Source organism: Oreochromis niloticus, linkage group LG18, assembly GCF_001858045.2.
Source record: "Oreochromis niloticus isolate F11D_XX linkage group LG18, O_niloticus_UMD_NMBU, whole genome shotgun sequence".
Lineage (NCBI taxonomy): Eukaryota > Metazoa > Chordata > Actinopteri > Cichliformes > Cichlidae > Oreochromis > Oreochromis niloticus.
Genome location: NC_031982.2, coordinates 3,262,167 through 3,275,863, shown reverse-complemented (window position 1 = coordinate 3,275,863; position 13,697 = coordinate 3,262,167). Strand labels below are relative to the sequence as shown.

The following is a 13,697-nucleotide window of genomic DNA, read 5'->3' as shown; positions in this document are numbered from 1 at the left end:
GTCCACGAGGGCCGGTGTCCCTGCAGGTTTTAAATCTCACCCTGGGTCAACACACCTGAATCACATGATTACTTCATTACCAGGCCTCTGGAGAACTTCAAGATATGTTGAGAAGGTAATTTATCCATTTAAATCAGCTGTGATGGATCAAGGACACATCTAAAACCTGCAGGGACACCGGCCCTCGTGGACTGGGATTGGGGACCCCTGGCTTAGAGTATCTTTACTGACGGCCTAAAGATCACAAGAATCTAATACTGATTTTCAGAGATTTTTCCAGATTCTCTTACACACTATGTGCTGTAGATGAGGAATTGTTCTGAAATTGTTCCACAATTATTTGCCTTTTTTTGCAGATTGGTAAACCTTTGTGTGGCACCCCTGTGAGGGAATGACCACATTAATATTATTTTGTGCAAAACACTCATGTAACGGGACATTTTTCATTACTATATGTATTTATTTTCAGTTTCTTTAAAAGGATGGAAAATCCATGTAGCAGGAATTCATTTTATATTAGAAAGCAGTGAGGGCGGAACTTTGGTGCTTGCTCTGGGGTTTCGGGGTGCAGTAAGTGGAGCCCACCTTCCGCTGCTTCCTCAGACACGTTCTGGAGGAAAGCAGAGACGCATCGTGTCTTCCTTACTCCGCTCTTCACCTGCTTTTACAGGTCGGTAAATGGTGCTCGCACCGAAAACTTTGTTTATTGTTACCATGGTTACCCACGTTAACGCGAATTAGAGAGTTAAGGCGGTCCGCCCGAGTTATTTATATGTAAACACGGGAGAAACCAGAGGAGTGTCCCGTGCGGCCGCATCGCGAGCCGCTCGTTAAGTAGAGCGCTCGTGAAGCAGAGTCAGTACGCTCCTATGCTCTGTGCAAATGTGTTGTAATGTTCTGATCAAACCAGTTCTGTGAGATGTGAATGTTAATAGTTATGTTAAAGTGACTGAGTAGATTAGCTAGTGTAACACAAGCACTCTGAGCAACTCTCTGTAGCTAACAGAGGCATTCACAGTTAATTAAATAAGCTGGGTTTCATGATACACTAAATAGTGATTTTGCCAGTAAATTACTGAAGGAAACAAATGTGATGTATTTACTGATGCTGTTATTGAATATAACTGTTTAGCCAGTAAGACACTGTAGAAGACAATGTGATGTGTTTATTGATATGGTAAAGGAATGTAACTGTTATGGAAAGAAGTGTGAATTTGAGAAACTGAACCAGTTAAAGAGAGTATATTTCACTGAGGTTGTGAAATAAGTAAATGTAATTGATGTGAATGAGGAACCAGCTGATTAGTATATTGAAAGCTCATGTTTAATGTTATATAGCATTTATTTGGGTAAAATAAATCAGACTCAGACACGTTCTGGAGGAAAGCAGAGACGCATCGTGTCTTCCTTACTCCGCTCTTCACCTGCTTTTACAGGTAACATATTTGTCATCGTGGTCTTCATCTTTGGGACCCGTAACAAATCTTGGGGGCTCGTCCGGGATCGGCGCCACCTGGCGGTTGGGGCGGATCCATAAATGACATCTGGGACCAGGACGTGAGCTGATGCAGGCTGAGCGAGCTGAGAGTTGGAGCCGAGACTGATCCATCGTCGTGCTGAGTGGCCCATTGAGAGGGACAGCAAGGAGTTGCAGCCATGGCCGAGGGCGGGAGGAAGAGCCTAGTGTGGGACATTAGGAGAAGCCTACTCACCCTGTCGGCGGGAGAACTCTACAAGGTCGCTAAGAAGGTGGGTCCAGCCGACCCGGGTCAGCCAGAGCTCGACGTGACAGACCAGGAGGGCTGCTTTGACCACATCAGTTCTTTCATGTACAGTAAGCCATTGCTTGAGGCAGAAGATGGTGGGATGGTGGACTTGCTAATGTTAAAGGACTTCATTGATGATGTGATTGAAAATCGACAAGTATGTGATGATAGTGAGGACGTAGATTCACCTGTTACACAGACATTTACACAAATTGTGCAACCAGCTCGCCCCTCAAGTGGCATGGGTGATAGTCCTACACAGCCTGTTCCGGTGACCACGATAGCTAACATGGTTAACCGGCCGCCAGTTGCAGGTACAACTAGTCCGACTGGCCTAGCCAGCTCTATCCCTGATATCACTAACGCTGAGCTGCAGGAGATGTTAAATAGCTATGAGGCGCTTGGTAAAAGACTGAGACAAAGTGTAATGGTCCCCACTGAACAGTCACCTCGACAGCCAACGGGTTTGCTAGTTCAAGCTGACCTAACACAGAGCGACCCACTTCAACCCAGCCCACCCGGGCAGCCAAGGGCCCAGCCCACTCGTGAGGGGATGATCTCTCTGAGAGACCTCTCTTATCTCCAGAGAAGAGAATTTAGAGTACAAGGGGGTCAAGTTGGTGACCATTCATCCGACATTAGCTACAACAACATTTGCAAACAGATGGATGAGGGGATTAGAGAAGGCTTCCCTGACGCAGAGATAGTTCGTGGAGTGCTCAGGATAATAAAGCCTGGAACTTTTAAAGATATGCTAATCAATAAAGATGATTTGACTGTACTTGAACTGAAGGGGTTCCTCCAGGCCCACCTGAGGGAGAAAAATAGTACAGAACTCTTTCAGGAATTAATGTGTGCCAGACAAGACGAGAGTGAGACACCACAGCAGTTTCTCTACCGGGTGATAGGGTTGAAGCAGCGGGTCCTCTTCACATCCAAAATGTCTGATGCAGGCATAAAGTACAGTGCAGCTACTGTTCAGGATGTTTTCTTGCACTCGGTCTACCAGGGGCTTGGGTATAAGCACAGTGACATTAGGCGAGAGTTAAAACCTCTGTTGTCAAGCGGAGAGGTGAGTGATGAAACAATTTTGCGCCACATAATGAGAATCACTAGCGAGGAAAGTGAGAGGCAAAAGAGAATAGGCTCGTCCCGTCGACGGAACACAACTAGCGCACATAGTGCTCAGTCTGAGCTCAACACCCTCCAGGAATGTAGAAAGCAAGACCGACCAATTGACACGACCAAGACTGACCCGATTAAAGAACTCACAGCTAAAGTTAATGAGCTCGCTGGGCTGGTGGAGGCGATGAGACAACAGACTTTAGCACGAACCTCAGACCTAGCGAACCCATACTCACAAAACAGGTCAAGAAACAGAAAAGACAAAACCTTTGGGTGTCCAAACTGTGTTGAACAGAACCGTCCAGATTGTTGCCATTGCTTCATCTGTGGGGAAGGGGGTCACAGGGCAGTTGGCTGCTTAAAAAAATCTAAGAACCAGGGAAACGTGAATCGGTCTCTGCAGCGGGGCGCCCAGTGACCGAGTCCAAAGGAGAGCCCCACAGTGAGCGCTTAAGGGAGGTGAGGACCCAACCTAGCCTCAACAGTAGCAAACCCAGTCCCCCCTCACCAGTCACATCAGAAGTAGTTAACTGGCAGCAGGGTGAGGCACTCGCTACGTCTGGTGTTATGGCAACCCACACTAAACGTGGGGCAGTTGCTAAGCTAATCGGTAAGAAAGCTCTCATACAGTGTAATTTGAATGGCTTAGCAGTGAAAGCACTACTTGACACAGGTGCTCAAGTTAGCATCATAAGTCGAGATTGGAAAGACAGATACTTGCCTGATTTAGTCATGCGACCTTTGTCAGAGATCATCGAGGAAATTGATGAGTTGAAAGTATGCGCAGTCAATGGGGAAACCATACCATTTGATGGCTGGGTACCCATCATGATCAACTTACCGGGGGGTGAAGACCCTAGCCTCTCCGTCAGTACTCCGGTCCTCGTCAGTACCTTGCCTATGGACAAACCATTGATCGGTTTCAATGTCTTGGAACAGATCATTGAGGGGCATCCAGAGCGGTTGATACCTACTCTGGTTACCTTGCTGTGTAATGCCATTTGTCTTCCCCCTGAGAAAGCTGAGGTGGTTGTAAGCTTTATCCAGACAGTAGAGCCAAACTTGACACAAGGGCGCTTGAGAACAGGTGAAAGGGATGTGATTATCCCTGCTGGACAGGTCACCTGGGTAAAGTGCCGGGTTCCATCAACCATGAATCCGTCCGATTGTTTGGTGCTGTTTGAGGCTGATGAGGGTAACCAGGCCCTAGAGCAGTTGGATGTCTGGACGGGGTTAGTTGAAATACAGAATCCAGCTAAGCCGTACGTCGCCATTGCTCTGAGTAACGACACCAAACATGATATCACCTTGACGAGGAAGACGGCCCTGGGCACCGTACAGCCGGTTGAACGTATTGTGGAGGCCGAGGCCCCAAACGAGTCCCCACCTACCGTAACAGTTCGCGAGGTAATGGTGGAGCCAGCTGAACCTCTCCCAACGTCATGGTATCCGCCTGTGAACCTTGAACATTTGGAGGAGGAACAAAAAGAGATTGTTGAGAGAATGTTGTTCAATGAGTGCAGGGCCTTTGCGAGGGATGGGAATGATATTGGTTGTAATCCTGATCTGAAAATGGTGATAAACCTAAAGGACGACATACCAGTGCAGAGAGAATATACTTCCATACCTAAGCCGCTGCTACGGGAGGTTAAAGAGTATGTGCAAGACCTCCTGGTGAAGGGATGGATAGTAAGATCCAAGTCCTCTTATGCTGCTCCCATCGTGTGTGTACGGAAGAAAGACGGTTCACTCCGTCTTTGCATAGACTACCGTCTATTAAACCAGAAAACGGTTCCAGACCGACACCCACTACCCCGGATACGTGACCTACTTGACACCTTAGGGGGATACTCCTGGTTCAGCATCCTTGATCAAGGCAAGGCTTACCACCAGGGGTTTGTGGATGAAGGCTCCCGCCATCTCACCGCCTTCACCACACCCTGGGGCCTATACGAATGGGTGAGAATCCCGTTCGGGCTTACTAATGCACCCGCCGCCTTCCAGAGAAGTATGGAAGAGATCTTAGGTTCGCTGAGGGATGACTGTTGTGTACCATACCTTGACAACATCCTCTGTTACTCACAGTCTTTTGAAGCCCATGTCGAGGTGGTCCGCAAAGTGCTTCAGGTCCTACAGGTCCATGGTGTGAAGCTGCGGCCTGAGAAGTATGAGCTTTTTAAAGCAGAAGTTCGTTATTTGGGGCGCTTAGTTAGTGCTGAGGGCGTCAGGATTGACCCAAAGGATCTGGAGGCTGTCTTGGCTCTGAAGACCAAGTCACCACAGACAGTAGGTGATCTTAGGCGGGTCCTGGGCTTCCTTAGCTACTATCGCTCTTTCATACAGAACTTTTCGAGGATAGCTCAGCCACTGTACGAGCTGCTCCAGAGCAAGTCTTCAGAGCGGCCCACTCATGGCCGTCAGAGTAAAACCAGAGGGCCCCAAATGCCATCGAGGGCGCCCATAGACTGGACTCCTGAGCATCAGAGGGTACTGGAACAACTGGTCGACATGCTAGTCCATCCTCCAGTGCTAGCATATCCAGACTTTGACCAACCCTTTGTTTTGCACACTGATGCATCCGAGCAGGGACTGGGCGCTGTGCTCTACCAACAGCAGGGTGGGAAGTTGCGCGTCATTGGCTATGGGTCACGAACCCTGTCGCCTGCTGAACGGAACTACCACCTGCACAGTGGCAAGTTGGAGTTCCTGGCTCTTAAATGGGCAGTGTGCGAAAAGTTCAGAGATTATCTGTTCTACGCACCACACTTCACCATTTACACAGACAATAACCCGCTTACATATATCATGAGCACAGCTAAGCTGAACGCAGTCGGTCATCGATGGGTTGGGGAATTGTCGGATTTCCGATTTAGCATCAAATATAGGCCAGGAAAAACAAACATAGATGCCGACACGCTGTCCCGCGTTCCTCTGGATGTGAACAACCTCGCGTCAGTGTGTACCGAAGAGTTGTCACAGGAGGCGGTAAGAGCGGCTTGGGAGGGAGCAAGAGTAGCCCAGCAGAAAGAAGTTGCGTGGGCGGCTGTCCTTTTGGCTTCCTCTCAGGACGTCATGCTGCAGCCAGGCGCGGCTCTCCAGGAAGTCAAACCTGATGACCTGATGCAAGCACAAAGGGATGACCCCACGATGAAGGAGGTCATCAGACTTAAAGAGTCTAATGTCAGACTCAGTGAGAGTATCAGGAGGTCATTAGAAGGATCTGCTCGTAAACTCCTCCGCGAGTGGGACCGATTACACCTCGAAAATGGAATCTTGTACAGACGAACACCCGAACGGAAACAACTAGTCCTACCTCTCCTGTACCAGCCTATGATATTAAAACATCTTCATGACCAGATGGGTCATGTCGGTACTGAGAGGGTCCTTCATCTCGCACGAGAGAGGTTCTATTGGCCTCACATGAAGAGGTGCATAGAGGACTACGTCACTAAGAAATGCTGTTGCATTAAACAAAAGAAACCTACAGTTCATGTGCGTGCACCCATGGGCAACCTGAAGTCCAACTCACCGCTTGAACTTGTCTGTATAGACTACCTACATCTCGAGAAAAGCAAAGGCGGGTATGAATACATTTTGGTGGTGGTCGACCACTTTACACGGTTCGCTCAGGCCTACCCGACCAAGAACAAATCCGGGCGGACTGCAGCAGAGCGGATCTACAATGATTTTATACCTCGCTTCGGGTTCCCCAACAAACTCCATCATGATCAGGGGCGAGAGTTCGAAAATGAGCTCTTCCGAACTCTTGGGCAGCTCTCAGGAGTTGGTCATTCTCGGACATCTCCATACCACCCCCAGAGTAATCCCGCAGAACGATTCAACCGCACCTTGCTGCAGATGTTGCGTACCCTGACAGACAAAGAAAAGGAAACATGGAAAGATCATCTCCCGCAGGTTGTACATGCATATAACTGTACTCGTCATGAGTCCACTGGTTATTCCCCACATTTCTTGCTTTTTGGCTGTCACCCCCGCCTTCCGGTGGATCTTTTGTTCGGCCTGCTTGAGGAAACGGAACCAGTGTCGCACAGGGGGTATGCTGAAAAGTGGCGTAAGAGAATGACAGAGGCCTATCAGATTGCCACCAAAAATAGCCTCTTGGCTAGTGCTAAGGGGAAGTCGTATTATGATCAGAAGGTGAGGGGAGTGGTACTGAAATCAGGGGACAGAGTGTTGGTGAGGAACTTAGGCGAGCGTGGTGGACCCGGCAAATTACGCTCCTACTGGGAGAACAGGATATATGTGGTCAAGGAACAGGTTTCGGATAACCCAGTGTATGTCGTCCATCCAGAGGGTAATGACCAGGGAAGAACTCGGACCCTGCACCGAAACTTGCTCCTGTTGGTCAATGATTTGCCAGTAGAGTTCCCACCACAACCAACTAAACTAACCTTAAGATCGACACACAAACAGACCAATGATCGAGTGAGGGATAAAGACAGGGAAGGACGGATAGAAAATGCTGAGACCTCTGATTCAGATGATGACACAGGCAGTGGCTATTGGCTGAGGGTACCACCGATCCAGGTTGAGTCCAGAACACCCGTCCCTTCTGAGAAACAGGCTGTTAGCCAGGACAGAATGGAACTGGGGAGGCAGACGCAGACTCGGGTTGAAGGAGGATCTGTTCCGAGCCCGAGGGATCTAGAAGAGCCAGAACGAAGGACACCTGTAACAGATGCCGAGGACATTGCTGAGAACCTGTCAGAGATGGCTGGGGCCCACGGGGAAGATCGACTAGGAAAAGAGGGTCCCATGGTACCTGAGAGTGGGGATGAAGTTGAGACTCACCAGTATGACCACGAGGGGAGTGACAGTTCAGCAGCCCTTAACTTGCCTCAGTCAGAAGTAGAACGCGAGTCACCTCAACATGAGTGTTGTGATGAGCAGGCAGCAGACTCTCCGTCGAACTCACCTGCCCCACTGAGGCGATCCACCCGACAGAGGCGTCCAGGCCAAATGCTAACCTATTCATCTCTAGGCCATCCAACATACCAGTCATGGCCCACTGTGAACATGGTAGATACTTGCCTCATGCCTTCGGCTGCCTTGTGGCTCCCACAATCATGCTCACCTTCATTCCAAGGCCCACCGGTCGTCCAGTTCCCATATCTCTCTCTTCTCTACCCCATATGTAGTTATTAGGAAGGAGCCATAAGCTATGGTGGTTACCTAATCCCAGAGAACCAAACATTCCTAAGTGCTTGAAGTTTTAATTTAAGGGTTGATTATTCACTGTGTGAGATTTGATAAGAATACAGAGACTGTAAGTGCAAATTTGTTTCAAGTGTCAGGAGCCACTTTCGTTGTAGGGGAGCGTGTGGCACCCCTGTGAGGGAATGACCACATTAATATTATTTTGTGCAAAACACTCATGTAACGGGACATTTTTCATTACTATATGTATTTATTTTCAGTTTCTTTAAAAGGATGGAAAATCCATGTAGCAGGAATTCATTTTATATTAGAAAGCAGTGAGGGCGGAACTTTGGTGCTTGCTCCGGGGTTTCGGGGTGCAGTAAGTGGAGCCCACCTTCCGCTGCTTCCTCAGACACGTTCTGGAGGAAAGCAGAGACGCATCGTGTCTTCCTTACTCCGCTCTTCACCTGCTTTTACAGGTCGGTAAATGGTGCTCGCACCGAAAACTTTGTTTATTGTTACCATGGTTACCCACGTTAACGCGAATTAGAGAGTTAAGGCGGTCCGCCCGAGTTATTTATATGTAAACACGGGAGAAACCAGAGGAGTGTCCCGTGCGGCCGCATCGCGAGCCGCTCGTTAAGTAGAGCGCTCGTGAAGCAGAGTCAGTACGCTCCTATGCTCTGTGCAAATGTGTTGTAATGTTCTGATCAAACCAGTTCTGTGAGATGTGAATGTTAATAGTTATGTTAAAGTGACTGAGTAGATTAGCTAGTGTAACACAAGCACTCTGAGCAACTCTCTGTAGCTAACAGAGGCATTCACAGTTAATTAAATAAGCTGGGTTTCATGATACACTAAATAGTGATTTTGCCAGTAAATTACTGAAGGAAACAAATGTGATGTATTTACTGATGCTGTTATTGAATATAACTGTTTAGCCAGTAAGACACTGTAGAAGACAATGTGATGTGTTTATTGATATGGTAAAGGAATGTAACTGTTATGGAAAGAAGTGTGAATTTGAGAAACTGAACCAGTTAACGAGAGCATATTTCACTGAGGTTGTGAAATAAGTAAATGTAATTGATGTGAATGAGGAACCAGCTGATTAGTATATTGAAAGCTCATGTTTAATGTTATATAGCATTTATTTGGGTAAAATAAATCAGACTCAGACACGTTCTGGAGGAAAGCAGAGACGCATCGTGTCTTCCTTACTCCGCTCTTCACCTGCTTTTACAGGTAACATATTTGTCATCGTGGTCTTCATCTTTGGGACCCGTAACATTTGCACATCTTTACTTCTAAGAAACACTGCTTCTATAAGATAGTCTTTTTATACCCAATAATGTTACTGATCTTCTGCCAAGCAACCTAATAACAAAATATTCTTCATGCTGTTTCTTCTTTTTCAGCTTTTTATTTCTTTTCCTTTTTTTTGTTTGTGCAAATTAAATTAAACAAATTAAAAAATAATTTTTCATGAATTCATGAAAAAATTGTTCATGAAATAGCAAAATTTCTGTTTAAACATTCGATGTTTTCTGTGTTCTGTTGTTAGAAACTTGTATGTTTAAGTCCTACCAATCACTACATTGTGTTTTGATTTACTTTTTACACAAACCCAATCTTTTTGGAATTGGGTTTATATACAAAACAGCTCTGCCTCAAAAATGGTACACATTTCTGTGAGTATATCTGTGATGTCAGGCATCTTGACAGTGGGTTTGGGTCTTTCTGAACTGTGCTTGTTATGTCATATCCGACATATTAGTTTGGAATCGGTCTGTAGTTTGTAGGTCAACAAGTGTCCTTGATGTGCAACGATTTTTAGGTGGGTGCTACATTTCAAAGTAACAGCCACATGAAATCCAAGGCCCAAAGTTTACCAGCAGAACACTGTAGTGAACAACAGAATCAATATTATTCAATTACCTGACACTGGTTCCAACGACTTCCCATCCTAAGTAGTAATACAGTGCCAGTTAGTCCCAGCAATATCAACCGATAAGAGGTGAACCGATGTTAGAGGCCTACATTAGTAGGTTCAGGGACTAGTGGTGGTATAAGTTGCAGGTATGTCAGCCAGGATACCATGGTTTGGAAACCTGTGTAGGATTATTCTGTCTTTCCTCTCTTACAGATTTGTGGGGGTTTTTTTTTACACACTTTTTACTTTCTTGTTAAGTTTAGGCCCCTAAGACTGATTAGATTTAACTACTGAAATATCCTGGGTAAGGTATGAGGTTTAAAAACTGCTTGGTTAGGTTCATAAAACAATCTTATTTGGGGGTAAAATATACCTATTCTCAAGAGTAATCACACTCACTGACAAATTAGGAATTGGAAGTACCTGGCCTGTCTCGCTAAAGCCATAAAACAGTGTATCATGGCAGAGAAAATGGAAGGAAATGGGCCACACCAGTATTTTTTGACAAAATGGCATTAACTCAATGAGAATGGGCTGGTGGTTCTAACATTGTGGCTGATTCAAAAATATTGGCACTTCACTCCAAGGCATTGCTCCAGTGTTATAGCTTGCGAATCAATGTTATAGCTGAAACTACTTTGTAGTTTGTGAAAACCGTGATCATATCCTCCAAAGGCTATGTCTACTATATATTATATATGATAAAGGAAATTAACAATTGATGTTTAAAATCCTACAAGAAATCAGGTGGGTTAGAAATACCAAATGTCAAGAATTTTACTTCACAGTCTTCTCAATTAAATGGCAAGGGCTAAAAATGTATTTTTACTTGAAGCCTTAAAAATAGCCTAAAATAAAATATGACTCTTTTAGAGTCTGCTTGTTCAAAAATAAGAGCATTCTAAAAAAAAATCCAAAATACTTTACCATGTGCTTCCTTTTCTTTCCAGGATTGCAAGATGTCCTGCCAGAGTTTCTGCGTGGGCGTTTTGTGGAGGCAGCCCTCAGCTACGTGGCATGCAACTCGGAGGGCGAGTTGCTCTGTCGCAACAATGACTGCTGGTGCCGGTGCTCTCCTCGCTTCCCAGAATGCAACTGTCCTTTTGCTGACATCAAGGTCATGGAGGAGAACCTGGAAAAGAGCAAAGAGGCCTGGAACAACTTCAACCAAGAGTTCATGGAATCAGGTATGGGTTCATGTTTCTAAGCAAGCTGTTGAGCTATAAAGAGGTTGCGCTGAAGGATGCTTTGGTTTCGTTTCTGAACTGCTTTGGAAGAAAAATGCTTCACTTAACACCTGAATGCATATAAAAAGTTTGTATGGCGATTCAAAAGCCTGATGATAACTAATGCAAGATGTATTTTGGCAGCAAGTCTGCGGTGTGGTGTTTTTATTTCGATTCTCAGATGCTATATGAGGTCATGTCACTGTTGTGGTTGTGATGAAACCTGTAACACTTATGGGAACAACTTTAAGGTCCGCATCCATCGACAAATATGTTCCACTTGACTTGGATCTTTGAGGTTCAGGTGTTTTTTTCTTCCAGCAGATATGTATGTAACATATACAACACACAGCTAGTGTGAGACAATTACAGTCCAGAAGACAATTATCCTTCTATGCATTTAGTAAAACTAAAATAATATTTGAATATTCATAGACCACACCAGTCTGCTTTAGCACACCGTTTTGGAACCACTATCTTACACTGTCCAAAAAAACTAAACAAACATATTTTCTGTTCATATTTCAGCATAATTAGCATTACACTTGAGAATCAAAAAAGACTCACAGTACGTCTATTTAATGCTTGCTTGGAGCTGCAATGAAATAGTTGGATAACCAGCAAGAGTGCAGTGCACTCAGCACTAGCAGCAATTTAATTTCAGAAAGAAGCTTGAAGAAATGTTGTTCAACAAATGAGTTGATGCTGAATTGTTCTGCTCTTTAAACCTCTTAGATACAAAACAAATATTTAATGATTTAAAAATCCTCAGAGCATTTGTGGTTTTTATGCAGATTCGTTTTCTTTAGTTTTGACATTACTTAGCAACATTTTCCACACAGCTATAACACTGAAAATAAGACTCTTGTTTGCTGGCCTTGCATTGAGGTAGGCTGTACAGAAAGGATGAGCTGTGGACAGCTGGACAGGGAGCTTGTTGCACAAGTTTGTTCGGTTCCAGTACCAGATGCAGATGCAGCAGGTGGGGTGGTGATGATTCATTGCTCCAAGCTGGAAGCAGTTTATGCTCAGTAACACTCTGGTTATACAGTGCGTACCTGTGAAGTGTTGCTATGATGTTCATAATTAGTCAGTCATAATTAGTCAGTTTGCAAATTTCTGACAGACCAAGACGATAAGTTGTAAACTACTTGGTTCACAGCTCAGTTAAACCTTAAAGTGACTTTGAAGTTTTACTTTTCAGGAACCAAGAATTAGTACCTAACATCATTAGATGAGTGATTGTAATACTGTGACTGGTGTATAGTAGGGAAGAGTGAAAAGAATGGATAGAAGGAATGTTACTTTTATTGCAAATACAGCGAAGTATAATTAAAATTAGGCTGTTCTGTGTAACATCTAGAAAACCACTGTTATTAATGACATCCACACATGTTCTTTGTAAATAATTAAAAAAGTTAGAAAACATTGCTACATTTTTTAATTATTTCAATTTAGATAGTATTGTGTTAGTAATATTGTTAGCAAGCTAAAGTTAGCTAGATTTACATTTATTTGCAGCATTAACTGATCCAAGTAGATCAGCAGAATGCAGGCAGAGACATCATTAAAGTTTGAATGCGCTAGCCTACCTTATCCACTCAAATCAGTATTTTGCTAGCAGCAATGCAAGCTAAGGCAAGCAGCATTAGCTTACACTAATGCTAATGCTGTAATGTGGATTCCCAAAAGATAGAGCAATGTTCCTGGGCCTTAAATCTAAAGCCAGTGCAGAAGTACCTTAAGTGTCAAATTTGTGGCAATGACCAGCAGGTGGGATGGGGTGGGGTGGGGGGCTGTATACTTAAAGAGATGTGTATTTAACTTTTTCAGCAACTTTTGATTTATGGCCTCAGTAATCACTTTCCTAATGGGTTTATGGTTGCAGTTTGCACATGTTGTATTTTAACTTTTGATCGCATGAGGATACTTTGGAACCACAGACTTTGAGCACTGTCATTACTGAGGTTTACAGGATTTATATGGAAAATATGCATCTGGACACAGGTGAGGAAAGTATGTAGTTGTTAAAAAAGTTAAATGTTGTCTCAACCTATGTGCAAATAATATAGGCACACAATACATTTGATGTTAGTTTTTAGTATTTAGTATTTAAGCTGGTGCTGTATAAACATAATGTAGTAATGTACAGTCATAGTAAGAAACATGTAAAAAAGTAATCAACCCCCCACACCACCCCTGCCCACCCCCTCAAAAAAAACCCAAAACCCCCCACAGAAGCTACAAAGTACATGAAAAGCTTGTTGTGCCACTGCCAAAATTTCTGTCCATAACCATGGTTTCTGACCAATTTTCAGGAAAGTGAAGGTTATACTCGAGCATGCCGAGAAACAATGAGAGAGCCTCAATAAGGTAAACAATCTCACTCTTGTTAAATTGTTTTCCAGCAAGCCAACCTGCTTTATCAAAACTATTCATCATAGAAAGCAAGACACAGGTGTGTCATATAATGATGGCAATGATGCA

General features: G+C 44.6%; 1 protein-coding gene and 1 long non-coding RNA gene across 2 annotated transcripts in view; both read left to right on the top strand.

Moving 5' to 3' along the window:
* brinp2 (bone morphogenetic protein/retinoic acid inducible neural-specific 2) overlaps positions 1–13,697 on the top strand; it is a 259,405-nt gene that overhangs the window by 184,713 nt on the left and 60,995 nt on the right. The window contains exon 6 of the mRNA XM_003453153.5: positions 10,935–11,171. Within this exon, the coding sequence (XP_003453201.1) occupies positions 10,935–11,171 (237 nt within the window). The remainder of the gene's footprint in view (positions 1–10,934; positions 11,172–13,697) is intronic.
* LOC112842918 (uncharacterized) lies at positions 561–9,205 on the top strand. The gene is made up of 3 exons (XR_003214974.1): positions 561–670; positions 1,364–1,436; positions 8,531–9,205. It is a non-coding gene; the product is annotated as an uncharacterized LOC112842918 (long non-coding RNA).